Consider the following 26842-nt stretch of genomic DNA (forward strand, 5'->3'; position numbering starts at 1 on the left):
GTCCTGCACCCCCACCAGAGCCCTGGCGTAGCCTTGGAAGAGCCACCAGGCAGACGGGTGGGGTCTGCTCTCTGCTCTCCATCGCCACGAGTGAGAGCGCGGTGTTTGCAGAGGCGTGAGGGTGGGGAAGGAGTTGGGAAAAATGATAAGTGTCAGAGTGACTTTCTGTTTTTCTTTCTGCCCGAAGAGGCCTAGGGCAGGGGTTAGCAAACTCTGGCGGTTGGCATGCTGCCTGTTTTGGCAAAAGTTTTACTGGAATACAGCCATACCCGCCCATTCACGTTGTCTGTGGCTGCTTTCGTGCTACCACAGCAGAGCCGAAGACTTGCAGTAGACATATGCAATAGACGTGATCGGTAATAGTTATTATCTGGCCCTTTTAAGGAAAAGTCCGCCGACCCCTGGCCTAGAGCACCTGAGTTACAGTTAAGACTTAACAGGCTCGTCCTCTTTGTGGGGAAACTACTAACAAGCCTTTCCTACTCTACAGCGCTGGCGAGAGCCTGGGGTTGGGGCCACAGATGCAGACTCGGATGAGTCCCCCAGCTCCTCAGACACATCGGACGAGGAGGAGGGCCCCGACCGGGTGCAGTGCATGCCTTCCTGAGGCCTCGGACCCGGGAGGGGCGGGCCGGAGCTGCCAACCCCGATCCTGCCTGGACAGCCCTTTCCTGTCTCAGGCCCTTACCTTCAGCAGAAACGCACTTTGGACTTTTTGCTTTAGATAAAAGAAAGACCTCCTGGGAGACAGATCGGAGGGGGCGCGAACCTGCGGAGTAGCTAGGAGTAGGAGCCAGGCCCTGGCATGGGCTCCGCGGAGAGGTGCAGAGGGCTCAGCAGAAACAGCCTCTCCCCAAAGCCTTGTTTTTTTTGGGAGGGGGGAGCCTATTTTGTTAACTGGTTTGGGGTAGGGAATGGGGTTTCCTTTTCTTTAATCTCCCTTGTTTCTTGGGTGGGGGGCGGGGATAACTGGCTGTTCAGTACCAATGGGCCGGGGTGGGGGCGGTGGATGTGCCGTTCTCTCTTTGGTTTAGGTTGTTGACCTTTTTCTTTATGTTTTAAAAGTCTGTGACAGTTGCATTCCCCTGCCCCCCCCTCCCGCCCCCGGACGACCCCATCCCAGGATCCTGTTATTCTGGGGAGTCCTCGGAGCCCCTAACCGCCCCACACTCTTCACCGTCCTTCCCACCCGTTCATCCTCTGTCCTTCCCACGGTGTTTCACACTCGATGACGTGTCCCTCATGCCCTTCTCTTCATCCCGTCACCCCTAACTAGGTCTGGTGAGGGGGGCTGGGGTGGCGGGAGGAGGGGCAGAAGTGGAGGAAGGATAGGAAGGATGTTACCTCTTCTGTTACTTAAAAAAAAAGTTGTTTGGTGGCAGCAATCTCCTTGCCCTGTCACTGTTAGAGGCCTAATTTTATATCTATAAATATATTAAAAAGCAAGTCAAACTTGGATGTAGCACGTTAAAATTCTTGTTAGTTTGAATACCTGTATGTCCTCCGTGACTACAGGGAAGGGACTGAAGGTGGAGGGTGGGAGTCCTGCCCTCGCAGTCGCACAGGGCCCAGCCCGCCCTCTGTTTGCGGCCACCAGAGATGGGGGCCAACCCCTTGGGTTTTTGGAGGCTCCAGAACGGAAAGATCCTTGATTCTGCCCTTCCCTGCTTCCTGCCGCGGTTGCGGGGTTGGGAAAACAGGGAGTTCCTTTGAGTTCTTTGCCCCAGATCTCCTACCTCTCCTTGGGTCTTGTGGGTGCTCCCAGGATGCTCTCCCAACCAGAGGCTGGCCCATCTTTAAAACTTGACTGAACTGTGACTTCAGGAAGGTTCTGCCACTGCAGACTGTCTCTCCTCATACTGTACGTGACAGAGGACACGCTCGCTCTTACCTGTAGCTGCTTGATTCTCTAAGCCACCCACCCTGCCCCAGCAGCCCCCTTCCTCGTGGGAGGAGAGTATAGCAGAGAAAGGCCTCCTGGGGTGGCCTCTCTAGCTGGTCCACCTCTTGGCATCTTGCGACTGAGGGACAAATCGTTAATCTAAGGATGAAGATAGCTGGGGCTTGGACACCTGTCTCGTCACTGGTCGCTGAATGAAAGTCCTAAGTTGAATCTTTGCCCTTATTGCTTGTGCTGCTATCCGCCCCCCCCGCCCCGGCCCCCCCGGCCCCCAACCAGGAATTCTGCATCCTGAGGCGGCCCGATTCTCCTAGAACAGGCCAGGAAGGAAGGGCAGAGTGAAGGGATGGAAGGCACTCCTTCCTCCTGCCCCTTTTCTTAGCAACGCTCAGACCAGATGTCAGCTGCTGCGTTTCCTCCCCAAGGCGGGGACGCGCGCACTCCTGTTGCCGGCCGGGTCGTGGAGTGGCCTGAAAACCATGCACTCTGGAATTGGTTGTGTATTTTCTCTCAGTAAAGCTTTTTTTTTTTTTCTTCTTCTCCTTTCTGACTGCCGCTGTGTGTGTGCGACATGTGGCCCATTCATTCGTGATGGGCTGGGTTGGTCTCTTGCACTATAGGCTCCTGGCCCTGTCTCCCTTACGGTTTGAGGAGGTCTGGTCTGGGACAGCCGTGTTTCCAGGCCTGGGCTCCAGTGGAGCAGGCCCCATAGCTCAGGGCTACTCGGGAGACGGGTGGGGGGAGGCGGGGGGAAGGATACCATTAGGGGTGTTTTCCAGGCTGCGGTGAGGGATTTGGGGTATCGCTCCCCCTCCCCTCCCAGTCATTCAAAGACTCCAAAGTCCTGGTAATTCACAGAAATTCTAGAATCGGGTACAGTACAGTCACCTTTATTCCGGGGTTAGAATGAGGCCGTGCACACTGCAGACAGGGGAGCACAGGATAGGGACGATCTCACAGCAGTACAGGGATGGGAGGGCAGGTTAGTCTTTTTAGATTATTTTTGCCTTACAGAGATACTACTAGACTCTGTTGAAAATGACCCTGTCTCCCTTCTCCCATCTCCCCCTCTCTCCTCTTCAGAGAACGCTCCTAATTCCTTCCTCCCTCTCTCTCTCTCTCTCTTACACACACACACTCTCACATCACATATCCTGACCGGAAGGACAATTCGTGCTCAGTTCCCCCCTCCCAATTCTGCAAGTATCTCTCTGTCCTTGAGGGAGAAGCCGGACAGGGCTGGGGAAACTTGGGAAGGTCCTTTAAGGCAAAACTGTGTGGAGTACTCAAGGTGTATGTGTTAAGGCAGGTGTCCGCAGCGGTGGCCAGAGGGGACGGCTGGGCTGGGCTGGGCACAGAGGCGGCTCTCTCCGGCCAGTCTGGCTTCTTCCCTCCTCCGAGAGCCAGCCCTCCGCTCCCACTTAAGTTTTGCTCCCACGTCTTCAAAGCTCTGAACTTAAAACTTTCTCTGAATAGTCTCTTGAGATTGCATGTGAATTTAAAGTTGAAGAAAGTTTCTTCGTTTTGACTACACAGCCACTGGACTGGCGCTCCCTTCACTGCGCCCCCCCCCCCCACCCCCGCCCTGGCCTAGACACTAAGTTAATGCCAGACACAAGAAAGGGCAGACATGGCAGTGCGGGTTTAATATACATATATGTAGATATATATGTACACACAGTTAGCACGGTCAGGGCAGGGAGGGCATCTTGGCACAGGAAGGAGGCTGGGGTCACTGCACTCTAGTGATTTGGCTAGGAGGCATTCACGAGCCCAACACGCCAGGAGAGTGGGGAAGATGGGCGACGGGCTAACAAGTCCCCTCCTGGACTGAACTGGCGGCGGCGGGGGGGGGGGGGGGGGGGGCGGGTGGTCAGTGCAAAGGAAGACACTGTAATTAGCTTCTTCCCTTCGTTCCAGCTGGGGGCGTTCTAGACCCGAGATAGGGAGGGTCGCCTGTAGTCACCACGCTGGGACCCTGTGGGTGGGACGGGGTTGGGGTTAAGACCTAAGGAGCTCATTCCTCAGTCTCCCTAGGTTTGGAGTCAGTGTGTGCAACAGTCTGAGTAGGAATAAAGGAGTGGAAAAGAGGGCCCCCCCACCCCACATCTGGTTTAGGGGGGCCTGCTCCCAGCATGGGCTCTGGGGGAGGCGGGAGGGTCTAATGCTGGGTGCTCCACGGGGTTTGAACTTCGGGGCCAGGAAGGGATCCAGTGGTCCTCTCTCCTTAGATCCCTGGCTCATACCCACCCTAGGCCCATGGGAGGGGAGCAAAATGGGACCTGCCGGGGCCCAGGCCCTCCAACCTGAGGAACCACTAGAAAAGACTCGTTGGCCAATCCAGCATGGGAGTACAAACTCGGAACTCTGGCTGTTCTTTGCCCCGTCCGGGTGGGGGTTGGGTAACCACTTTCCCTCCCGCGGCTCGTCATTAGGTCCACCCACCTCTCCCCAGGCCCTCACCCCAGCTCGGCTCCTCAGTGTAGGAAAATACAGGTCCTTTCTGCTCCCACACTTCGGCCGTGTGGGGGAAGAGTGGAGGAAAGGGCAGTAGGAGGAATGTGCCCATTTCTATTTGCATAGAAACAGCCCCCACCTCCCCCTAAAGTGGGGAAACGAAGCCCCCCCCAGCCCGACCCCCATCCTCTCACAAGGAGGAGGAACTTGATGAGCTAGACATACAGACGGACAGCCAGAGCGTGCGCACACGCACACACACGCGCACAGTAAGGGGGTTAGGACCAGGTTAGTAAGTGGGTAGACTGGGGGGGTTGCCCTCGCCCCTCCCCTGGAGGCTGGGGGAAGGGAGTGGTCCAGTGAAGGTCCAACCTTCCTCCTCTCCTCCCCCTCGCTCAGGCTTTCTTCGGTGGCGGAGCCAGTTTGATGATCTCTTCCTCCGAGGGCTGCCGGATGATGTCTGGGGGCAAAAAGGGAGGTGTCCAGGGACGGGAGGCGTGGACGACAGCAGGCAGGCCCGCCGCATCCGCCTCCGTTGTCCCCAGAGTCAAGTGCTCCAAGGATCACCCCTGGGCGGGGGGAGAGGTGCACGGTGAAGGCGTGGCCTCCTACCTTTGTACTTCTTGGCACTGGGGATGCGGGTCAGCTTGGTGTCCAGCTCATCCTCCTCGGAGATCTTCAGAACACGGGTTCTGTAGTCCACCACCATGGTGAGCAGGTCAGGGCGGCGAGAGATCTCGAAGATGTGCTCGATGTAGGAGAGGTTGTCTGAAGGAAGACGGAGACCGGGTCAGCCAGGCTGGAGAGGCCTCCCCTGCCCCACCAGGCCAGGCTTCTGGGACCCACACTGGCTATCAGAGGGCACGCCCCTGGAAGGGGCGGGGCTGCCGAGCAGGACAAGCAAGCTAAGGCACCAACAGTAAATACGGAGGACTTCCCAGGAAGAGCAGGTGGTTGGTCAGTGAAGTTTAAAACATTAGGGATTTAGAACGAGGGACTCGGGCTGAATACCAGGTGCCACGTTGCGGGGAGGGGAGAACAGAAGAGTTAAATGGCCTTCCTGACCCCCCACACCCACGCTGACTCCCTAGCACTCCTCCTCGTCAGCATCAGAAAGAATTTCCCGACAGCACCCATGGGGGTGCAGGCCCCAGACCAGCCAGGAGAGATGCTGGGCCTCGTGAGCCCGGGCACGACCGTGGCCAGAAGGATGCTCTCCGTGGCGGGGCTGCTTCTAGACTGCAGACGCCCTCCGTCCTTCCTCCCTGGCTCCTCCCCTGTGACCCTCTGCAGCCGCCTCCCGACCGCTCGCCACGCTACAGGCAGACGAGTACCTCTCGCGGCCCACGGGGCCCACGGGTCACTTACCGCCCGCCGAATACCCCGTCCCTCAAGGCGCCCCACGGCGCAGCCTTAACTTACCTTTCCAGCCACCGCTAAATGTCCCCTAGACCCCACCAGCCAAGCCAAACAGGCCCCCTTTGCTCTTCCAGGCACACCAGACACTCCTGCCTCTGGGACTGTGGTCCTTTGCCAAGCACGCCCCCGCTCTGGACCCTGCCTTCGAAATACACTGGCCCTGCAGGGCTAGCTTAACGCACCGACTCCCCGCCCAAGCCACTCCCAGAGCAGTGGTCTCTAAAAGTGAATCCGAAAACGTCGGAACTTGTGGTTTTACTTCCAATCCCATCGCCTTCGACTTGTGTTTTAATGGGTTGTCACACATCTGACAATAGCACAGGGGCGTGTGAGCGCCCCCGTTAGTGACTGACGGCACCGTAAGGCACGCAGGGACCACCACCCCCGGGTCTCTACTCGCAGCCTCTCCCCCGTCCTGCCGGAGAGGAGAGTGCTTGGCGCGTGCGGCCCTGACCTTGCTTCTCGCTGCCGCCGCCAGGACTGAGCCCCAGAGGCCGCGGCCCCCGCCCACCTTTGTCCAGCTTGTTGTGGCTCTCCAGGAAGCTGAACCAGGCACTGCCAGTAGTGATCTCCTCGCTCTTCTCGCTGGGGATGTCCTCCTTGCAGGCCGATTTGAGCTGTTCCAGGTCTTCGAGGGTGATGTTGTTGGTCAGGTCCTGGAGGAGGGTCCCGTACTCGGCCATGACTGGGGGCGGGATGAACAAAGGGAGAGGCGGCTGAGCTGGAGGTGCCAGTCCGGTTTCCTCACCGGCACCCGCCTCAACCAGCTCCCTCCACCCTGGCGGAGGCTGGGGGGGGGGGGCCCCGGCTGGAGGGAGAAAATGAAGACCCAAGGGCGGCGGGAGCAGTCGGGAAGAGACGAGAAGCTAGGGGCCAAGCTTCAGCCTAGAGTGACAAGTCACACCTCCTTCTCCCCCATCTTTTTTCATTTCTGCCCCCCCCCAGCAGTAACCCTGGCAACAGCTCCCCTGACTGAGGAGGCGGTTACCATAGCAACCTGCTCCAGACTTTCTCACCCACTGCCTCCCAGGCCCCCCCCAGAATCGCCCCACCCACCTGCAACCCCTCCCCCTGTCAAAAAAAAAAAAAAACCCAACAAAACAAAAACCCCACAACACTCCAAAACGACCTTCAGAGAGGCAGGCTGGCGGCCGTGGCAGTGAGAAGCTCTGGGAGGGGCAGGAGGGGGGCTGCTTGGTTAGAGCTCGTGTGTTCTAGCTCCCATTCTTCCCCAGAAGCAAAGGGGTCCCTCACTTCAACTCCCCACCGCCCCTCTAATGACTCATTTTGGATGGATGCCTAGGTGCTTGGTCTAACGGTCCCCTGGCCCCTCCGTGCCCCCCTGTATTCAGTCCTTAGGGCTCGGGCGGGCGGGGAGGGGGAAGCAACGGGCCACCCCCACCTTTGTGGAGCCCGTTTCTCCCTTGATGGCCGCCGGGCCTCCGCACAGCCCTCTCTCCTAGCCTTTGTGCTACGCCCGCAGCCCCCGCGCCCCAGAATACCAAGCGGCTGGCTCTGGCCCCCTGCCCGGTTCCCAGGCTGGCTGGGTGGCAGGGGAAGGGGTTTCGAGGCAGCTCTGGGAGAGTCTGGCAGCAAAGGGGCTGTCACCGCTGCCTGCACCCATGTCCGGCTGGCACCACCTTCGGGGTGGGCTCCTGGAGGGGGCTTGGGCGAGGCTGCGGCTCCCCCAGGCCTTCACCCCACCCCTCTTTCAGGAAGATCTTGAAGTGGGAAGGTAGAGAACGTTCAAGGCCCTCCTTCCCACTAGGTAGGAAGCGTGACTAAGACAGGAAGAAGGAAGGTCAGACCTTAGAATGAACTTCTGGAAGTGATAAGATGTGAAACTCCAGTGCTGAGTTTAAAAGGGGCTCCCCCCCCCCACAATGAGTATCTATTTCTTTTATAATCAGAAAAGTAAAGCATTTTAAAAAGTAAGTTCTATCCTAAACTCTGGCTGAACCAAGGATTGGGACAAGGAGATAGACGACCTTGTACTTGACGGGGACTGCCCACAAATCACCCCATCGCTGGCCTGGGAACGTAGCAGACAGCGAGGGGCTGGCCTCACCCCATTTTCCTTATGTCTGGTCTAGGTGCAGGGAAACTGAGGCAGACAGGCATGGCATAGTAAAAGGCGTGGACCCAGAAGTCCGCATTCCCAACCCCCTACTCGGACCGGAACCAACAAGCCTCCCTTGGTGGCAGGCACCGTGACACACACACACAATGAGCCAGCAGGACCCCCACAAGAAACAAGCGCTCACGGGCACGCTCACTTGCACAGCCAGGTGCAAGCAGACAGCAGGGCCCGGCGGCCGCCCCACCAGGCCGGGCCAGGGACAATGCTCTCTGACTGTCAGCACCAGGAGCCGTCTCTGCCTTGAAATCTAGGTCACAGCAGCAGGCTCTGGAGCCCAGCCCCCCCCCCCAACCCCCTCCATAATCCCGGGCCAGGAGAGGGGGGTGACGGGCAGGGGGTCCAGGCATGAGGACATCCATGGGGGGGGGGGGTGGGGTGGAGAGAGCTCAAAAGGAAGGGGCAGCACGGGAAGGAGGCAGGGTGCCCCCAAGAAGACCCTGCCCCCCCATGGAGGAGACCCTGACACCAAGCCCTCGGCTGGGAAATGGGACAGCGGTTAGGGGTCTCCTGTCCATTTTCACGCAGAAGAGGCTGTAACTAGATCCTGTGGAAGGAGAATGTGTGTGTGTGTCTCCTGGAAGGAAGTTGGGTTTAGGGCTCTGAATCTAAAACACAGACTTCCAGGGGAGGTGGGCGGGGAGGGATTAATGTGTGAGTGAGCCACCCACGAAGGAGGGGGGCGGTGGGTAGGAGCTTTCTTAGAGCGCGAGGCAGACGCGAGGCCCCCAAGAGGCGCGGGGGTGGGGGGAACGTTGAGGGGCGCGGGCACCGGGAGGTGGCGGTGGCGGGGTGTGGGGGTGCGTGCGTGTTCTGGGAATGGATGTGTACGTGCTGGGGCTGGATGGGTGGCGGTGAGCGTACGAGGTGTGTGTGTGTGTATGTGTGTGTGTGCGTGTGTGCGCGCGTGTGTGAACGCCGCACGCGTGTGTCAGCTCTATAATCACAGGCCCGAAAGCAGAGAGAAGGGAAGGGTGAGGAGGGCCCCCAGAATGGAGGAAGAGCCGGGGCTGGGAGAGGGAAGGAGGCTGCGAAGGAGGGATCCTAGGGGAGGGTGCGGGGACTCCGCGGTTACCAGGGTGACCTCGGTTCTGCCCCCCCCTCCCCCAGCGGTGGGGACAATGACACCACTGGATGGGAGGGGTGTGGGAGCGGCAAGGAGGGACAGAAGCTGTGCAGTAGGGAGTGGGAAAGGCGGCCTGGGGGCTCCCTCCCTGGAGAGATCCGTCCAGCCAGGCCTGGGCGGGGCAGCAGGGGCAAGGCCAGCCCCTTGGGGAATTCTTGGGGTGCAAGGAAGTGGAATCTCCTTAGGTGGCTCTCAAGTCTCACGGACAAGCACCGTCCTCGGGGCGGTGTGGCCCCGGTGGGGCTTGGCAGAAGCCGGGCTCCTTCGCCCGGTCACTTTTGTCACCGAGACTCAGGGTTCCTCAGGGCCTACAGAGGCGTCTCCTCCCCTCCCAGCCCTGCAAAGTCTTCCAGGTCCCCGGAGCAGCACAGAGGTTGTCTGGGGAACACCAGGCAGCCTGGGCGGAGGCCATTCTTGGGACAGGATACCAAGGCAGGAACCGGGGCCGGGGCCGGAGCTGAGGCTGCCAGGAAGTCAGTCCCCTTCCCTCCCAGATCATTCTGTGCTCTGCTCACTGCTTCCTCACACCTACCTACCTACCTTCCTTCCTTCCTTCCTTCCTTCCTTCCTTCCTTCCTCCCTCCCTCCCTCCCTCCCTCTCCTTCCAAGCTGGCCCCAGGTGGAGCCCTGACAGAAGTGGAAGTGATGGAGGAAGCTGGGGGGAGAGGGGCAGGTGGGGAGGATCTTACATGCTGGCCTCCGGGGATAGGAGCCCAGAGCAAGACAGGTGGGGGCCCTGGGGCACCACCTGCGGAAGGAGCGGGCCGGGGCACCCTGAGAAGCCTAGCAAATCGGGGTAACCCCTGTGCGTTGGGACACTACTTCATGCCCATCCCCTCTCCCGTTTGGTCCCAAACTCCCAGTAAACTTCAAAAGAAAGCCTCACCACCCCCCCCATCTGTGGCAGCTGCCGGAGTGGGGGGTGGAGGAGGTCTCCCACACCAGCAGGAGGGGGTCTTACTGCCTCGATTCTGGATCCGGGCATGGGGTGCCAGGCGACGGGAAGCAGAGGGGTGAGTAGGGAGGGCAGGGCGCCCGTTCTACCTGGGCCCCAAGTTCAAGCAGTCCTAGTCCTAATGATTCCCTTAATAACGCACTCAGTTGACTTCTTCCCTTAGCTTCCATTCAGCTTTGGGGGGGGGGGTGTCTTTCTTCCTGTAACAAAGGAAGAAGGGGGCTCTAAGACTCGGCCGGCCAGCCTGGGAATGAGGGGAGACGGGATACCCGGGCCTCAGGCTGAGAAGGCAGGTGGGTTAGCCCTGGGCACAGAGGCCCTCAGTCTCAGAGAAGGCAGATGCCCCGCGATGGGGGCATCAGGAGACCTCTGGCATCGGGTCGGGCAGGGCAGAGAGGGCTGCCTGCTGGTGAGGTGGCCCGAGTGCTGGCCACTCAGCTGGTGGTGTCTCTCCCACTCCTGTTTCGGTTTCCTTCCCACCTCTCCCCCTCACCCATCTGCTTCCTGCAGTCTCTCGCTCCCTTCCTCCTGTCCTATCAGTGGGCTTTCAGCCGGTCCCACTGGGTGGTGGCCCCGAGGACCGCTGGGGTCTGTGACTCAGTGTCCCCCTCTGAACACTCAGGGCTAGAGTTTCCCTGCTGCCCAGAGAGCGGCAGCTTGGGGAAGGGGGGGGAGGGGCTTGAACTGGTTGGCTGCATCCAGGTGGCGCGTGAGGGTCCGTAGGGAAGGGGACGGCCCGGCAGGGCGTGACTCCGTGGCCCTCTTCACGCATGACAACATGCACACAGGACGGGCACAGGTGTCGGGGGCGGTGAGGAAGTAGGCAACCGGGGCGGTGGGCAGCCTAGGGCATCTCTGGCAATCTCCCCAACGGAGTGTTTAGCCACAAAGGGAAGAGCAATTAAAGCTAATCGCTCTGACAGCCTGGGGGCCAGACTCGTCGAGAAACAAAACCCACACATTCAGCACGTTTCTCGAACTCCCCGGGGCCTCGCCCCATCCTGCTTTCGCCGGGTCCTGGCTCTCGGAGCCCGTGCCGCCCAGCCCCCAGCCCTCTTCCCACTGTTCTGGCCACCTCGGCCTCGCTTCCTCCCCTCCCGTCCCCGACTGTGTCCCTGTCCCTCGCACACATTCTCCTCATTCTCTCTCTCTCTGACTTGGGCTCCATCCTTGGCTGACTCATACTCATTCTTTTTCTCCCTCTCCTCTTCTCCCACCCCCTCCTCCATCCCTGGGCCACTCGGGGCGCAGAAACCAGCCGCTCCCGGCACCTAAGTGGACCTGGGGGTGGGGGGCAGAGGCCGCAGCAGCCCCTTACCTTCCCGGCTCCCCCAGCGTCGGGGCGCCAGGCGGGCTCACTCACTCCGGATCCCGTCTCCCTGTCCCTCTGTCTTAAAGAGGGGCAACCTGAGGCCCAGGGCTCGGAGACTGTGCCCAGACAATCAGGGTGGCCTGGGGACAGGGGCCCCCACTCAGCTGTCCCGCAGACAGATGTTCTCCCAGGGGACGTGCACATGGAGGCCGTGGGGGGAGGGGGTGGATGTGTAGTGCAGGGACGTTTGTGATTTGCTGTGTGCGAAGCGATGTGTGGAAGAGTCACATGGGTGTGTGTCACCGTGTGTGCTGGCGTGTCTCTCGTAGGTGTGCGTGTCCCTGTCGCTTCCGACACGGACTGGAGGAAATTAGGGCTTTCGCCTTTGCTGCTCCTCCCCGCCCCCGGCTCCCGCCCCCCTGCCCCGGACACGCGCCCGCCGGTCCCCCGGTGGCCCCCCGCGGGCCGCGGCGGGGGTCCTGGCCGAGCCGGCCCGCGCGGGAAGCGGGCTCCCGGCCGAGCGTCCCCGGGCCGGGCCCCGCACCCCGCACCCCGGCCGCCCCCCGCGGCCCCGGGTCGCCGCCCCTGCGCGCCCGCCCGGCCCCGAGCCCGACCCCGGCCCCGGCCCCGGCCCCGGCCCGCCTCTCACCGCCGCGGGCTGAGCGCTCAGGGCGCGGCTCTCCGGCGTCCCGGTTCCTGGGCAGCGTCCGGAGCCTCCTCCTCGGCTCCCGCCGCTCCTGCCGCCGCCGCCGCCGCCGCCGCTTCCGCCCGCCGAGCCCGAGTCCGAGCCCCGCGCGCCCCGCCCGGCCGGCCGGTGACGTCACGGCGGGGGCGGGGCGGGGGCGGGGCTTGAGGGAGGGCCGGCGGGTGGGCTGCCGAGGGCCGCTGCCCGCGCCCCCGGGGACTGCGGGACCCGGCCCTCGGGTTTCGTTCTTTCCCAGCGGGACACCCTCGTCGCCCGGTACCCTTTCGGTGGCCGCGGCGGCTGGGACCCTGGGGAGCACAGAGTGCGTTAGGGTTTAGGCGTCCGGCGGGCCTCGGGCCTCTGATCCTCTTAGCTGGCTGACCTGTGTTTGGAAAAACCTCTCTCCTCCCCTTCTGGGTCAGGGGACCCGCTAGCGAGGGATCGGAGGCTGGCTCGGGCTTCTCCACATTGGGGGCGGGGGCGTGGGTAGGGATGCAGGCGGGAAGCAACACGGGGCCTCGTCCCCTTGACCTGGAGCCCCGGATCTTCTCTCCTCAGGGGTGATGCCCCATTGTGTGCCTCTCACCTTTCCCGAATATACCGCCCTCCTGCCTTCCCCCCACCATGATGTAATTTTATTTTCTGGGGAGGAAAAGAGCAGCAGTGAGCTCAGCATGCAAATATAGACATCTTGCAACGCCGCACTTAGCTCTGTCTCCTAGCTCTGCCTCTCTGCCCAGGCCCAGCACCCGGCGGCGGCTCTCAACTTCCTCTCCACCCCTAGGGACTTTCCTCCCCCAGATTCTCAGCCAGACTGAAAGAGGGAAGGAAGAAGTGGGGAAGCATCTGTCTGCACCCCCATCTCCAGCCTGAGGTCTCTTGCCTCAACTCTGGCAGGGTCTGGCCCTGGGAAGAGGTCCGGGCCCCACCAGTTCTCCCGGCGACCTCTGGGAATGATCGCCCCGGCTTCCCTCGGTTCTGGCCTGGCAGAGCCGGGTTGGCCTCCGGGACCCCTGCTTTCTTGGTCTACACTGCCCCAGAAAGAGGCTCAGGCTCCTGGCGTCTTGGGTTTTCCATAGGCCTTCTCTCTGCTCTTCAGTGGCCCTCTCCTGGCACCACACTTCCAGAGTAAGACCACCCCGTAATCTGCCTTTGAGGATATCTCATTTGTTCTGCGTTATAGGACCGAACATCATTTCACTGACCTGTCGTTAAGACTCAGAGAGACTCAATGGTGTGTCTGTAGTCAGTGACAGGCTCAGATCTTCCGGAGGCAGCAGGCACGGGGGACTGGGGCTCCGTGCTGGCTCCCGTCCTTTCTTGGGTGGTTTATGCCTCTGAGACTCAGTGTCCTCACCGGTGAGATGGGGACGCTGATGCCCGTCTGCCAGGGCTCTTCTGAGATTCAGAAATCGTCTCTGAGGACTGGCACAGAGGGGGGCTTGAAACCTAGAAGCTTCTAGTTAGTGTGGGACCTCCCAGTGACCTGTACTAGATCATAAGCTCCCTGTTAGAATCGCATCCGCCCAGGGCCCACAGCACGGATTAGACTGAGCATTAAATGGTTACCAGTTGGGTAAAAACACGGTCTCTGCTCCACACTCCTGTGCCTTCCGTAGGAGCATGTCCCGGGTTTGTCTGTAGAGGTGACGCTTCGGTAACCTCGTGTCTCCTTCTTCCATACCGAGTGGCCCCCTAGTCTCTCAGCAGCACCTTTCCACCTGACCCATGACAACTGTCCCATCTGTGAGTTCTGGGCGCGGTCAGTAGCTTGGTTCCGTGACTCGACGCCTGGCTCCCTTGCCCATACGCCAGCCTGGGCTGTGCCGGACAGAGTGCGGACCCCTCCAGGCAGGACCCCGGCAGCCCAGATCCAGGGCCGGGGGAGGATCCTGAGTGTACGAAACTCAATGTCTCCTCTCTATTTGGGACCACGACTCGGGGCCGCGCTTCCCCAATTCCACCTTGACTCTCCTGGTGGCCTCTGAGTGTGAGTCCCCTCCCCTCCCCCTGCGCATCCCCCTGGGCACTGCCACAGGATTGAACTCAAACTCTGCCACCCGCCATGCCCACCCATCCTCGCGGCCACCCCTGGAACATCCGTCTCTGCTTGTGTCTCTGGTCTCTCCTGTGCCCCCCCACCCCCCCCGCATGATACACATGAAAAGCACCTGCCCGTGCTTTTCAGGTTTCCCACTGACTGCAAGGTGCCTTCCCGAACTCCTTGGCCCCGTCGGACCCCACTCTTGATCGAAGGCCTAGAAAAATGCTCACTTTATGAAGCCATCAGAGACCCCTGTGACCTCTCTCTTCTGAGCCATCCTGCTCCTTTGTTCCTTCTTCCAACAGACGTTTGTTAAGCGCCACGTTTTGTGCGCCAGGCCCTGTGGGCACAGGGGCAAGGGGCCCCCAGTCCAGCGGGGGAAGACAGGCGTGTATATGACGATCTAGGGTAGGACACGCTGAGGACTGGAGTAGGAGCGTAGAGAGCGCGCGGCGTGACCCCAGAGGAGGGAACCGCAGGAGGGGCCGCCTCCGGGAAGGCCTCACCGAGGAGGTGCTATTTGGGCTCAGTCCTGACATTCAAATAAGAGCTGCAGGGGGGGTGCTATCAAGCAGCCCGTAATCACTTAATTACTCATTGCTTTGTGTTTGTCTTCAATTGTTTAGTTGCTCGGCTCGACTTCCCAGGGAGGCTAATCAGCTCGGGAGCAGGGACGGGCCCGGCCCTCTGTCTTCTCCCTGAGCCTGTGAGCAGTGAGCAATGCCGGACAAACACCTTGTGCTGGGGGGCGGGGTGGGGGTGGAAGCTTGTTGACTAGTAGCGGATAAATAATCCACTCTCCTCTGGGACGACTGCCCGGAGGGAGCCCCCGCTCCTTCTATCGGCGCCCTCACAAGGCACCCGCACCTAACACTCCCCCCTCCCGCCACCCCGTCCTCCCGCTGCCCCTCTCCTGCCACGGGGTGAGGCCTCCTCAGCAGACACTGGTTCTTGCTGCCCCAGATCCTTTATTGAGGCCTCTCATTTGACCCAAATACATTAACAAGAGATGGCTGAGAGACAGCCCCAAACACAGGGCCCGCCCTTCCTCCTGGCCAGGGACAGGCCGGTCAGAAGGACGCAGGATTTGAGAGTGCGGGGAAGAGCGTGCGCGGGTGGAGGGAACCGAGGAGGAAGGAGTCCCAGGAAAGATTGTACGGAGTGATGGACGAAACGAATAGCGGGCCCAGGGCCACCGTGGGATAGGACACGAGTCAGCTGAGGCGCCCGGGCTGGCACGCGGGTGAAGAGTGGGATCCGTCCTCGTCCAGTGAGGGTCAGGGGCTCAGCACTCAGCCGGCGGACCCCGGCGCGCCCCAGGGCAGAGAGTGACCCGGTGTCCCTGGAGGGGCCCAGGGAGGGACAGGGGAGGCAGAAGAGATCACGAGGAGGAGAGCGGGCGGGCTGGGACGCGGCGGCCACAATAACTAGTCGTCGTCATCGTCCTCCTCCTCGTCGTCGTCCTCTGTGTTGATCTCGCCCTCCAGCACGTCCTCTAGCCAGTCCTCCAGCTCCTCAGCCGAAGGCAGGTCCTCCTCGTCGTCCATCTCCAGCCACACGCTGTCCGCCTGGGTGAGGCACACACAGGGGACCCGAGCTAAGCCCCACTCAGGTCTTCAGACCGGTCACAGGGCTCCCCGAGTCCTTGCCTACATCCTCCGTCCCTTCCCTGCACCTGTCACGGCCGGGAGCGGGGCGGGGGGGGGGGGCGCTGTTCAGGTGGAGATCTGGGCTGGGATAGCGATGGAGAAAGTGGCTTGGCGAGGAGACCTTCTCCCTCAGCCTCTCCAACACACCCGCCGTGCCCTTGACGAGGGACCACTGGTGGCTCCTCGTGGCCGGAGAACAGAGCCAGCAGCCCTTCAGATCAAGGCTTTCCTAACCTGCTTTCCCAGCACCGTCCGCAGAAACCTCTCGACTCTCACGCCATAAGAAACAAAACAGCGACGACAACAAATGACCTGCCCTTTCCAGAACCTGGTATTCGTTTCCCTACTTTTGACTTTTGGCACTAACTTTCCCATCGGTCTGGGGGTGGCTTCTCACAACTTCCACGTGGGGGACTCCTATAGGTCGTCCAGGCTCCGCTTTAAATGCCACTCCTTTGAAACCCTTCTCTCGGATTCTCTGCAGCAGAAGCAGCTTTGATTTCTGTGCCTCCCTGGCATTTTATGGGGCCCTTTACGATAGAGTTTACGAGATCCGGCCGCGTGGTTAACAGAACACCTGCCTCCCCCGTCGGACTGACAATTGTATTAACGAAAAGACTGTGGCTCCACTCAGTTCGCCTCCGCGAGCACGTCTGAGGCACCTGCCACGAGGGAGCGAGAAGCTTTCTGCCCTCAAAGGGCTCGGAGTCGGCTGGGAGGGGCAGGCATAACACACAAAGAGCCACAGAGAAGTCACGTTCTCAATGCCAAGTGGGCGCTGGGAGTGGCGAGGAGGGGTGGGACTCCAAACGGGGGCTCTGGACAGACTTCGTGGAGAAGACGGGCTGTGACCCGGGCCTTGAGGATGAGAAGCCAGTTCCAGCAGGGGTGTGTTCAGGGCCCGAGTCCCCCCCCCTCCCCGCAGCCATGAGCCCGGCCGCGTCTCATTCCTCTGGGCGGGGTTCAGTGCCCAGTCAGCAGAGCAGGGGACGGGAGCTGGGCCGGGAAGCAGAGTCAGGGGCCAGCGGGGCACGAGGGAAGGAGACTCACATCAGTAACGTTGACGACTCCTATCTGTGGGGCCGACAGGTCGATGTCAAACGTCTTCTCCCAGTACGGCACCAGCTGTGAAGAGAGCATGTGTGGTTAGTTAACATGAGTCCAGGAACACACGAGTCCCGGAGGGTGAGCGCGAGGCTCAGTCCAGGGGTAGGGGAAGGTCCCCGTGAACCCATGTGGATGGGGGACAGGCCCAGCCGTAAGGCCCAAAGGGAAGGAGCGGAGGTAAGCAGTGACAGGGAAAAATCCCAGAGGGAAAGAAAGTATCAGGAGGGTCGGCTGGAGACATTGGCCTTTCCTTTCCAAGGAAAACTGTGTGGCAAACCCCTGTTTCCTGAGCCTTGATCTGTTACTGCGTGACCTTGTGACCTTGGGCAAGTCACTCCTCGATGACCCTCAGCTTCTACACGTCTAAACTGAGGTCATTATCCCTGGTCATTGCCAACGTCCCTCACGTTTCCATTCGTTCACGCTTTCAACAATGAGTATTGTGGGGGGGGGGGTGCCTGGGTGGCTCTGTTGGTTAAGCATCAGGCTTCGGCTCAGGTCATGATCTCAGTTTGTGGGTTCGAGCCCCGCATCGGGCTCCGTGCCGACAGCTCGGAGCCTGGAGCCCGCTTCGGATTCTGCGTCTCCCTCTCTCTCTGCCTGTCCCCTGCTCACGCTCCATCTCTCTCTCTCTCTCTGTCTCTCAAGAATAAATAAAAAATGTCAAAAAAAATTTAAAAATAAGTAAACATTAACAAGCGCTAGGTGTTGGGGATCCCGCTGGGCACAAAGCTGTCCCCCGACAATGGGATCCCTGTGCTTTGACTCTGTGATTGTGTAGACCCACCTGCAGAATAGGGTGTCCATCTGGCCCCCCCCCAAAAAAACTCTGGGCGTTTGTAGGAGAAGTCAGCCCTGGGCACACGAGCTACCCGCCTAGCCTCTGCTCTGGGAATCGGGTGCCATGTTCCGTGAGATTCACTTCCCATCCTGCTTCCCCTTCTCAGGGTGCCTTTCCTGCCCGCGGCGCCCTTGAACCTGTACTGGACATAACCTCCTGAGGTCCTCGAGCCAGGAGTTGGGGCCGGGACCCTGAAGGAAGCTGGTCTCAGAAAGTGCCACCGTGAGGCGGGGGGTGGGGGTTAGGAGAGCCGTGCCCCTCACCAGTGGGAAGTCGTCGGGGTCGATCCAGATGATGCTGAGGTCGGGGTTATCAGTGTTATCTTGAGCCACGGACTTGAGCGTCTCCAAGAACTCGTAGCCATCTTGTAGGGAACACAGGGAAGAAGTGTCAGGTGGGGCAGGGGAGAAGGGGACACGGAGGCGGCGGGCGTCCTGACGGCCCCCCACTGCCCGCCATTGCCCGCGGATCCCCAGGAATGCCTCCCGTGGAAGCCTGTTCACTCACAAACACCCGCGTCCCCCTCTCACCGGTGCCCCCCCATCCAATCCTGCATTCCTCCCTCACCAGGATCGGCTTCCTCTGCGAAGGCCACAATGTGAATTCCGTCCATGTCGTCTTCCTGTTAGGGGGAGGGGGGCTTAGCTGTGCTCCCCGAAGTTAGAGAGCCAGACACACCCTACCTCTTCCTTGAACCCGAGTTGGATGGGAATCCAGCTTCTGGATTCCAGGACAGGCACGTCCTTGGGGTGGTGGCCCTGTCCCAAGGGACACGGCTCGTTTCAGCGCCAGGGCCCCCACACCTCGGTTGCAAACCCGCTAGCCCCAGATCTCGGGGCTCCCCCCCCTGTTTTCTTTAACAGCTTTTGTGTGTCTCCCAGTTTGTGGCGTGTCCTTCGGAACGAAACCCTCCGCACTCTGCCGCTGCATTGATTTCCTACAAGCGAGGGCACAGCAGGTGGGAATATTCCCAGGGCTTGAGTCCTCAGTCACCCCTGCTCCCCTAGGGGCCCGGCCCCATCCAGGGGACACTCACCCAGGTTTCATACATGCTCTCGGGCTTCAGCTTCCTCAGGGTGGATCTGGAAGAGACCGTCACCACTCAGTGGGCGACAAGGATGCCCTCCCAGGGGGCCCTCGCAGCGGAGGCTGCCTCTGGGTCAAGCCTCGGGCACAGCCGGCTTGTAGCCCAGAACAGAGCCATCTGGCAAAGTCTAAGCTCTGGGCACCGGGCCCAGATCATTGCCTGGTTAAAGCAGGTGGGAGAACCCAGAGTGGGCCAGCGGACTGGGAGAGAAATCTTTGGAAGAAAGGTAAGACCTGGGCGTCTGGGCATCCACTCGTTCACTCATTACAGCTGAGAGTCTCTGAAGTTCTAGGCCCCGGGCCAGGTGCCGTGCCGATGGAGCTGGACGAAGCTGACCGGCCCTGCCCCGGTGAAGGGGACCAGAGTCTAGCGGGGGGAGTGAGAGTTGGTGGCGTTTATACCGATGAGTGGGTATTTCCAGTTGTGGAGTGCAGGCAGGGCCTCTCGGCCTCAGCACCACTGACATGTGGGGCCGGACAATTCTGTCGCGGGGGGCTGTCCTGGGGGCACTGGAGGAGGTCAGGCAGCGCCCCCGCTTCTACCCAGCAGCGCTCTCCTCAACCGGAAATGTCTCCCACGCGGCCAGTTGTCCCCTGGAGGGCGAAGTCCTCCCCCACCTCACCCCTGTCAAGAACCACTGGTGCAGGGCGACGACGAGGAAGGACAGAGCCAGATCTGGGTTAGGATCCCGTTCTGACACCCACTACCAGTACCCGTGGGGTCTGTTGACCCTGCTCCCCACCTCCTGTGTTCCTCCACGAAGCTGACAATCTCCTCCTCGCTGTTGGGCTTGTCTGGGATGGTCACGGGCTCTTCCATGAAGGCCTCGTAGAAATCAATCTCATTCAGCTTCAGGGTCAGCTTCTTTGCCACCTTTGGGGGAGGGGGTGGGGGGAGTGGAGCAGGGGGATGTGGGTCACGGGGCGAGGCAGCGTCACGGGGAGCAGCCCTTAGAAAGGAGGTCAGACAGCCTGGGCCCTTGTCACTGCCACTGTGACGATGGACAAGTGTCTTGACCGCTCTGGGCTTTGGCTGAACGCTAGAGGGGTGGGTTAGGGAATCTCAAATCTTTGGGGCGCGCGCGAGAGGCCTGAGGTGGGGGTGGGGTGAGGAGTGTCCTGTGTAGGGAGGGACCGTAGGTTCTGGGAGAGAGGTCTGGAGGGCAGCTGTGGGGAGCGAGGGGACCCCATACGGCCGCGGGGAGGAGAACCTTGCTGTCGAAGGTGGCGAAGAAGGGGATGTAGGGGTGAAACTCCTCCGCGGCGTCCTCGTAGGCCTTGTAATCTGAAGGAGTAACTCGGAGTCAGTCTCTGGGGAGGCCAGGGTCGGCCGGGGAGCCACGTCCCCTCTGTTTCTCCCCAAGGCTCCTTCGGCCAGAGGGGTTCGTTCTGAGACCCCACCCCTCAGTCCTCTGAGAGCAGCTGCACTTCAGCGGGGAAGGTGGGGCGCTGGGGGTGCCCATCTGGGAGCCCCCAGTGCAGGTGGGTCGGAGAGAGGAGGGCGTAGAGATGGGGAGACAGTGGGCCGAGTGGGGGTTAGGGGGACAGATAAAACGGGGGTCCAAGGAGGGACACCTGGGAGTTACCCACGCTCTGAATCTTTGCTCTTGAAGTAGCCAATGAGCTTGATCTCGTCCTCAATGTTCTCAAATGCCTGCAGCTCTCGTTCACCCTCGATCAGTTCCACGGGGTCCTCTAGGACCTGGAGGAGCGGGGCCAGCGGCGAGAGTGTGAGTTCTCTCCTCGCTGGAAGGAGGAGGAGAGGGAGGAGGGAGGCAGGGCTGAGAGGGAGGCAGGGGCTGTCCATCACCTGCAAGCGTGTGTGTGTGTGTGTGTGTGTGTGTGTGTGCGTGCATGCACATGTGCATGGCTGGACTCGGTCGGCGAAGGGTGTCAAGACTTAAAGCCACGCCGTTAGGGGCAGGGGACCCTCACATCGAGTAGAAACTCCACCAGGGTGTCAGCAGAGAACTCGCCATCGTACTCGATGACTTCGTCTCCCTTGAACACGTAGATGCTGTCTTCTTCCGTGAGTCCTGGCGAGCCAGAGCCAGAGGTGAGCCCGGCCGCCGGGCTGCCCACCGGTCCAGGGCCCGCGCCAGCGTCCCTGGACCCCACGTCCTCCTCTCCACTCTCCCTTCCCCCGCCCCTCTCCCCTCCCTTCAGACCCCACAGCCCTGGGATCTGTGCCGTTGGCTCTAGTCCAGGCGGCTCTCCAGGGGGTGTGTGTGGGGGGCAGGGGCTCTCCGGGAGAAAGTGGGATCAGCGGGGGGTGGGGGGTGTTAAGGGGACATAGGGAGATGTGGGGTCTAACAAGGTGTCCCCCCTTCCCTGGTTTCCTTCACCTCCTGGGAGGACTCGGGCCGCTCGCTGCCAGTCCAGCCCTCTAACCCACTGCTATTACCGACTAGATGACTTCATCACTGACCGTCCTCCCCAGCCACACCCGGAGCCCAGTTCTGGCCTGTGCTGCTCCCTGGTGGCCGGTGTATAACCCCCGGGGCCCCAGCTCTGGACGGAGGGGTGTGACTGAGCCTCTCCAGCCTCGCCGCCGGTGGTGTTCCCTGGCGTCCCCTTTCCCCCAGCACCTAGCCCTGATTCTTAGGTGAGTTTAAAGGCCACCCGCCCCCCTTTCTGGGATTTGAGCCTGGGTCTCTCTAAGGAGTAAAGGAGATGCCAGAACCCCAGCCATAATCGTCCCAATTTCGGTCTCCCCGCCCCCACCTCCGACTCCATTCCCAGTGGGCACCGTGGGGCCCTTGGCCTAGACGAGGGCTGCCCTCCGAGTCGCCGGCCTGGGCTCCGTCCCACACTCCAGGCCTCCCCTGTCCCACACGCTGCCTCCCCCCTGCCGGTCCCTTACCTAGTTTCTTGGCTACTGCCGCGTCCTTCTCAGAGTCCACCAGCCCGAAGCCAACGCCCTTGTCTTCCAGGACTTGGGCCGCTAACTGGAGGGAACGAAGGGTTAAAGTCGGCTCCAGGATTCTGTTCCCATCTCGGGGGGGGCTTCCCCGGTGGGGTCGTTTGGGGAATAGAAGACTTGCCCTGGGTGCCGCGCGAGGATCCGGGGCCTCTCCCCGCGCCCTGCAAGCCTACCCCTTTGGTCTGCGGTCCAGTGTTGGCCCCTGACCCCTACGTGGCCCTCGTCGGTGTGCTTCTGATCCTGCCCTTGAAGGTGTGATCCTTCCCGGTTCCTGAGGGGGTTCCTGAGGGAGGCCCTGCCTGCAGAGTGACTGAGGCCCTGCCCCCCATCCTGATTGAAGGCCACGCTCGGTGTGGGGTGACATTAGAAGTCCCTGAGTAACCCCCACTGGGGAGAGCTTTGGAGGGCAGGAGGGTGTGGGGGGAGTCTGGTCATGTCCCTGAGGAGTGGGGAAAGCCAGAGGGTCACGGTGGCCACCTCTTGTTACCTTCAGAGGCAGAGACTCCAGCAGGCCCTAGAGGGGACCCAGGCAGGGCACTCCTCCCCCTCTTTACCCCAGCCCCTCACCCCCACAGGACCCTGCCCCCTCGGCCTCCCGGCTGGACCCTGGAGCCCGATGCACTCTGCTGAGGGCGCCCCACCTAACAGACCCTGGTGCCGGATCCTCAGGAGGATGGGGAAGGGAGGCTGCTGGCAGGTGGATGGCCAGAGATGTTGAACGCTCAGGATAAAAATACTCAGCGCATTAATCAGATGGCAGGTTCTAGCAGCCACAGGGACACACACACACACACACACACACACACACACACGGGAGCCTGCGGTCCTTCCTCCGGGCGGGCCGAGGCCCATCCATACTGCCAAGGGCTGCAGAAGCTTGGGTGAGAAGACATCCTTATCCCAGGATGGAGAGTGTGTGTGACCACACGTCCCAGTTGTCCCCAGACACAAAGTTTTGCTCTCGTTCTGAAGTCCACTTGGGGGTGGGAGGAAGCTTCCCGCAAAGAGAAGCGGGGGAAAGGCATTCTGCAAGAATTTTCCAACCAGGGCATGCAGCCTGGCCCAGTCTGGGCAGGGAGAGGGAGCGAGGGAGAGGGAGCGAGGCCACGGTGGTCTCCGTGAAACCTCCAGCCGGGAAGTGGATGCAAACGAATGTCGATGAATGTCGATGAATGTGCAAACGAATGTCGATGGCATTTAAAATTCATACCGGGCGGGTCTCCTTGGGGTGCAGCAACTAGACCGGGGCCACAGCGCCCCACAGTGCGGCTCTTCCCCTGTCCTCTGAAGAGCGTCCCTTTCCTTTTTGGAGCCCCCCTTCCAAGGACACCCGGGCCCTGGCCAAACCCAGCGCTTCGCGGCGTGGAGGCGAGGTCTCCCCGCAGCCTCTCTGGCCCACGACGGCCTGACTGGGGTGGGACTTTGGGTTCCAAGTCTCCCTTCTCTTGTGGCGAGGGCCACACGCCCTTGTGTCCACTGCTGCCCCTCGCGCGCCCCCCCCCCCCGGGCCCCCTCAGAGGCTGCGCGCACTCCCCGGCTGGGGCTCGCGGTGGGGGGGGGCGGGCGTGCCCCGGGGGCCTGCGGAGCCCCCCACTCACCTCCAGGATCAGCTCTTCCATTTCGAACTGTCTCTGGGAGGCCTTGTCGTCCTCAGGGGGCTCGTGGTAGAGCAGCGCCAGCACCTCGTACTTCTTGAAAATGTTCTTGTAGTTCTTCGCGTTGACGTTGACCACGCGGTCCACACCGTCGTACTCGGGGAAGTCCAGCCCGTCCTCCCCCCGCACCCCCGGCCGGGGTGTCCCCAGCAGCAGCAGCAGCAGCAGCAGCAGCAGCGACGCCAGCCGCGGGCCGGGCACGGCCGCGGCCCCCATCCCGTCTGCAGTGCCCATGGACGTCGCGGGGTCTGGGTCGGGTCGGCTCTCCCGGTCCAGAGGAGGGTGGCCGGGGCAGGGAGGGGCCCTGGGTCCTGAATCCCCACTTAGGGGCTCACGGTGGGGGCGGGGTGGGGAAGGGCCCAGAGCAGTGGACAGAGGACACTGCTGGGTCCCGGACAGGCTGCCGACAGAGCCAAGAGCGAAAGGGTCAGGAGGAGGGATAGGAGCAGGGGGCGGGGAGGGAACCGGAGCCGGCCCCGAAGTTGGCACCCGTCGGCCCCCACCTGGTCCCATCTAAATATGTCTCTCGGCCTGGCAGGAGAGAGGATAACCTTCTGAGGCCAGGGCAGCTCCGCGAGGGCCGAGACCCTCCCACCTCCTAGACCTCACCCCGCCCCCCGGCCTCCCAGAGCCCCTCCCCCGCCCCTTCCCCGCCGTCCAGGACTCCTCAGCACGGTCGGTCCCCACGCCGGCCTAGAAGCTCATCGCCATATTAAGAAAGGAAAAGGCCTGAGCTAAAAATAAGACCAGATGAGTCGGAGGTAAATGATGCTGGGCTGGGGGAGGGGAGGTGTGGGGTAATTAGGGAGAGCCCGGGGAGGGCCAGGGTACTCGGACTGAGGGGAATGGGGGTGGAGAGGAGGGATTCTGGGTCGGAGATCGAATTCACGAATACAGAGCACGAGGGGCACAAACGCTGGATTGCCTCCCCGTCGTGGTCGGAAAACCCGGGAAGCTCCTCCGGACGAGGTCTGTTTGCTCGATCCCGCGGGCGGAGGGGGCCGTGAAAAGCAAGCGGGCTGCAGAAAGAGACCCCCTTGCACTTCCCTTCAGAGAGCCAGGACCAGGGATGAGGTCATTCTCTGAATAAAAGATGGAGCCTCGTCCAGGACTGGCCACCTGGCTCGGCCCCAGCCAGTTTCCTGTGCTTCACTCAACACTCCTCAGTCGGGACGCAGGGAAGGACGGGGCGGGCGGGGGGCAAGGAGCCCTGGCTCCCGTCCACCCTGCGGACGTGCGAGGCGGGGGTTTCTCTCCTCGAGGAGGCCCAGGAGAGGAGGGGAACCGCCCGGCCGCCTCCTGCCTCCTGCCTCCTGCTCGTGCTCTGCACTCCCATCAAAGGGGACCCGGTTCTCCAGGGCACGCGGGGAGGGAGGCTTCCCCAGGCTGGACCACGATGCATTCTCGCAAAGGGGATCAGGTGTAAACGCCAGGGGACAGGTTAAAACCCGAAGAGGTGGGACCTCGACCCGAACCCCAGCCGAGGAGGTTGATTCATTCTGTGCACCTGAGAGTTGGTGGGAGGAGGGACTCTAACTTCCCGCGCCCCAGCCTGGGGGACGAGCACCAGAGAGGAGCTCCGCTCTAGGCTCCTGGGAAGGAAGGACCCTCTTCTTGGCCCTCCAGGGCTCTTACCATGCACAGGGAAACTGAGGCACGAGGGAAGCCAGGGAAGAGGCTGGATCAAAGTCAGAAGTCCTCCCTTCCCACCCTGAGGGATCTCCGACTTTGGAGAAACAGGGTTTAGTTTGCACCCAGGCAGGGGCGTGACATTATCTTAGGAGGAATAACTTTGCCCCCTCCTGTGGGGTGGACCTTGCACAGCCAAGCAAGGAAGGCCACAGAAAATCTCAAGAATGTGGCAGGAGTGGGTCCAAGAGAGACAGCTGTCACTGGAGCAGGAGAGGCCGGAGCTAACCTGAGCAGGGCTGGTGGGAGCTGGGGAGGCCTCAGAACGTTTCTCCTGGTCTCACAGGAGAGCCGCGGACGTGCCCACAGCCCCGCAGCCAGAGGGCAGGAGGGAGGGCCGGGACTTCTTCCCTCCGCCGCATGTTGGTGGGGGGTGAGACCCTGGAACACCGGCCCTGTCCCCCAGGACGCTGACCTCCTGCTCCCCCAAGGATGTGAGATGGGGCGAAAAGGTGACCTTGGCCCCGCAGCCCCCCCACCTTCTCCCACTTCGTTCCCACTCCCTGCCCTTGGCCCTCCAGGCCTAGCCAGTCCTTCCCAACAGCTGTACCTTCCCCTCCTGCCCCCTGCCTGCTCTCCCTGCTGCTGTGTTCCCTACTTTCTGCTCTGTCCCTTCTCTCTGAGCCCCTGCCTTCAGGCCCTTGGACTTGTAAGCCTCAGCCGCTGATATCAAATGACCCTGAGTTGGGGCCTCTGTATTTTTAACCCACCAGACACCCGAGGCTCCTGCTACTGAAACCCGAGGAGCTGGCCCCTCCGTGCTCCCCGTGCTCTCCGTGCTCCCTCACTCCCACACCCTGGCCCCTCTGTCCTCCAGGTCTGGTTCAGCCCTGTCAGCAGCAGAGAAGGACCCCAGGCGGATATAGCCCTGTCCCTAGGGGACCTGGTGCTGGAGGGGGGAGGTTGACAGGCGGGAGAGACCTCAGGAGGGGAGGAGTGGCTGGTGACCCCCTACGATGGCTTCCTCTTTGCCAGCCCACGGCCTCTCGTTCCCTAGAACCGTCCGCGGAACTTCCTCCCTCGCCGTCCTTTTGTTCTGTTTTGTCTTTTGTTTTTTGTTTTGTCGGTGTATATTTTCGGCCCGGCCCACGCTGGGGGACTAGTCTGTGGGTGGTTAAGGGCACAGGTTTTGGAATCCGACAGACCTTGGTTTCCTCATCTAAGAAACAGCGTGGCTGATAAGAATCTGTTTGTTGTGTGAACTCGCGGATGGGGCGTGCGAGCCCCTCGTCCCACTGCCAGGCACGTGTGCTCTCACTTAACACATACGCTTTGTTTTTGGTGACAGTCTACGACTTCCCCCAGCTTTCCTTAGCATTTTCCCCAGCCCTGCGGGCTTTGGGGACACGGCCCCTGAAGACGTGTGCCAATGAGCTGACCTGCAGCGTGAAGCCCAGGGAGCAAGAGCCAGCAAGTGGGTGAAGGGGGAGGGGCCACCTCCGAGGGAGACACTCCCAGGCTCGTCTTCCTCCTCCACCTGCGACCAGCCCGGAGACTGGCGGAGACCAGGATTTGGGGAATGTCTGTCACCCTGTGCAGAGCCTGGGGTGCGAGGGGCAGGGGCGCTTCACCCACAGTCAAGGCTCCAGGGATCCAGAATGGGGTGGGGTCAAGATGGCCCGACAGCGGGACGCGGAAGGCGGACCGGCGGCCCCGTCGCCAGAGGAAGGCATTCACCACTCGCCGTGTGACACTTCTCAGGTCCTGTCTGGACCTCAGGCTCTTCATTGACTTCATAAGGTCTTTTCTAGCGCTAAAGCTCCATGAGGAGTCCAACCGCCAGCCGGGACGTGACGCCTGCGGCCCCCTCTCTAGGCGGTGGCTCTGCTCTTTCTCCCTCGCCCGCACCGGTGTCTC

At 61.4% G+C, this 26842-nt stretch overlaps 3 protein-coding genes across 7 annotated transcripts in view; 1 reads left to right on the forward strand and 2 right to left on the reverse strand.

The window, feature by feature from the left end:
• DCAF8 (DDB1 and CUL4 associated factor 8) overlaps positions 1–2439 on the forward strand; it is a 41661-nt gene extending 39222 nt beyond the window's left edge. For all 4 annotated transcript variants that reach the window (XM_042977050.1, XM_007092367.2, XM_007092366.3 and 1 more), the window contains one exon: positions 491–2439. In XM_042977050.1, the coding sequence (XP_042832984.1) occupies positions 491–607 (117 nt within the window). In that variant the 3' untranslated portion in view covers positions 608–2439. The remainder of the gene's footprint in view (positions 1–490) is intronic.
• Positions 2440–3752: 1313 nt separating this feature from the next.
• On the reverse strand, positions 3753–12068 carry PEA15 (proliferation and apoptosis adaptor protein 15). 2 transcript variants are annotated; one of them, XM_042977051.1, is made up of 4 exons: positions 11956–12068; positions 6288–6461; positions 4970–5125; positions 3753–4817 (listed from the first exon to the last, which is right to left on the reverse strand). In XM_042977051.1, exons 2-4 carry the CDS (start codon positions 6457–6459, stop codon positions 4753–4755), a joined length of 393 nt encoding a protein of 130 aa, XP_042832985.1. In that variant the 5' UTR covers positions 6460–6461; positions 11956–12068; the 3' UTR covers positions 3753–4752. The 2 variants fall into 2 exon arrangements, with proteins under 2 accessions (XP_042832985.1, XP_007092426.1); XM_007092364.3 differs by lacking the exon at positions 11956–12068 and having other exon boundaries at positions 3753–3878; positions 4730–4817.
• Positions 12069–14999: 2931 nt separating this feature from the next.
• CASQ1 (calsequestrin 1) lies at positions 15000–23530 on the reverse strand. The gene is made up of 11 exons (XM_042976193.1): positions 23240–23530; positions 21582–21666; positions 20654–20754; positions 20309–20420; positions 19930–20003; positions 19462–19592; positions 18669–18714; positions 18200–18254; positions 17896–17996; positions 16735–16809; positions 15000–15603 (listed from the first exon to the last, which is right to left on the reverse strand). The coding sequence occupies exons 1-11, from the start codon at positions 23528–23530 to the stop codon at positions 15463–15465; spliced, it is 1212 nt and encodes a 403-aa protein (XP_042832127.1). The 3' UTR covers positions 15000–15462.
• Positions 23531–26842: the final 3312 nt, after the last annotated feature.

This window comes from Panthera tigris, chromosome F3 (assembly GCF_018350195.1).
Source record: "Panthera tigris isolate Pti1 chromosome F3, P.tigris_Pti1_mat1.1, whole genome shotgun sequence".
NCBI lineage: Eukaryota > Metazoa > Chordata > Mammalia > Carnivora > Felidae > Panthera > Panthera tigris.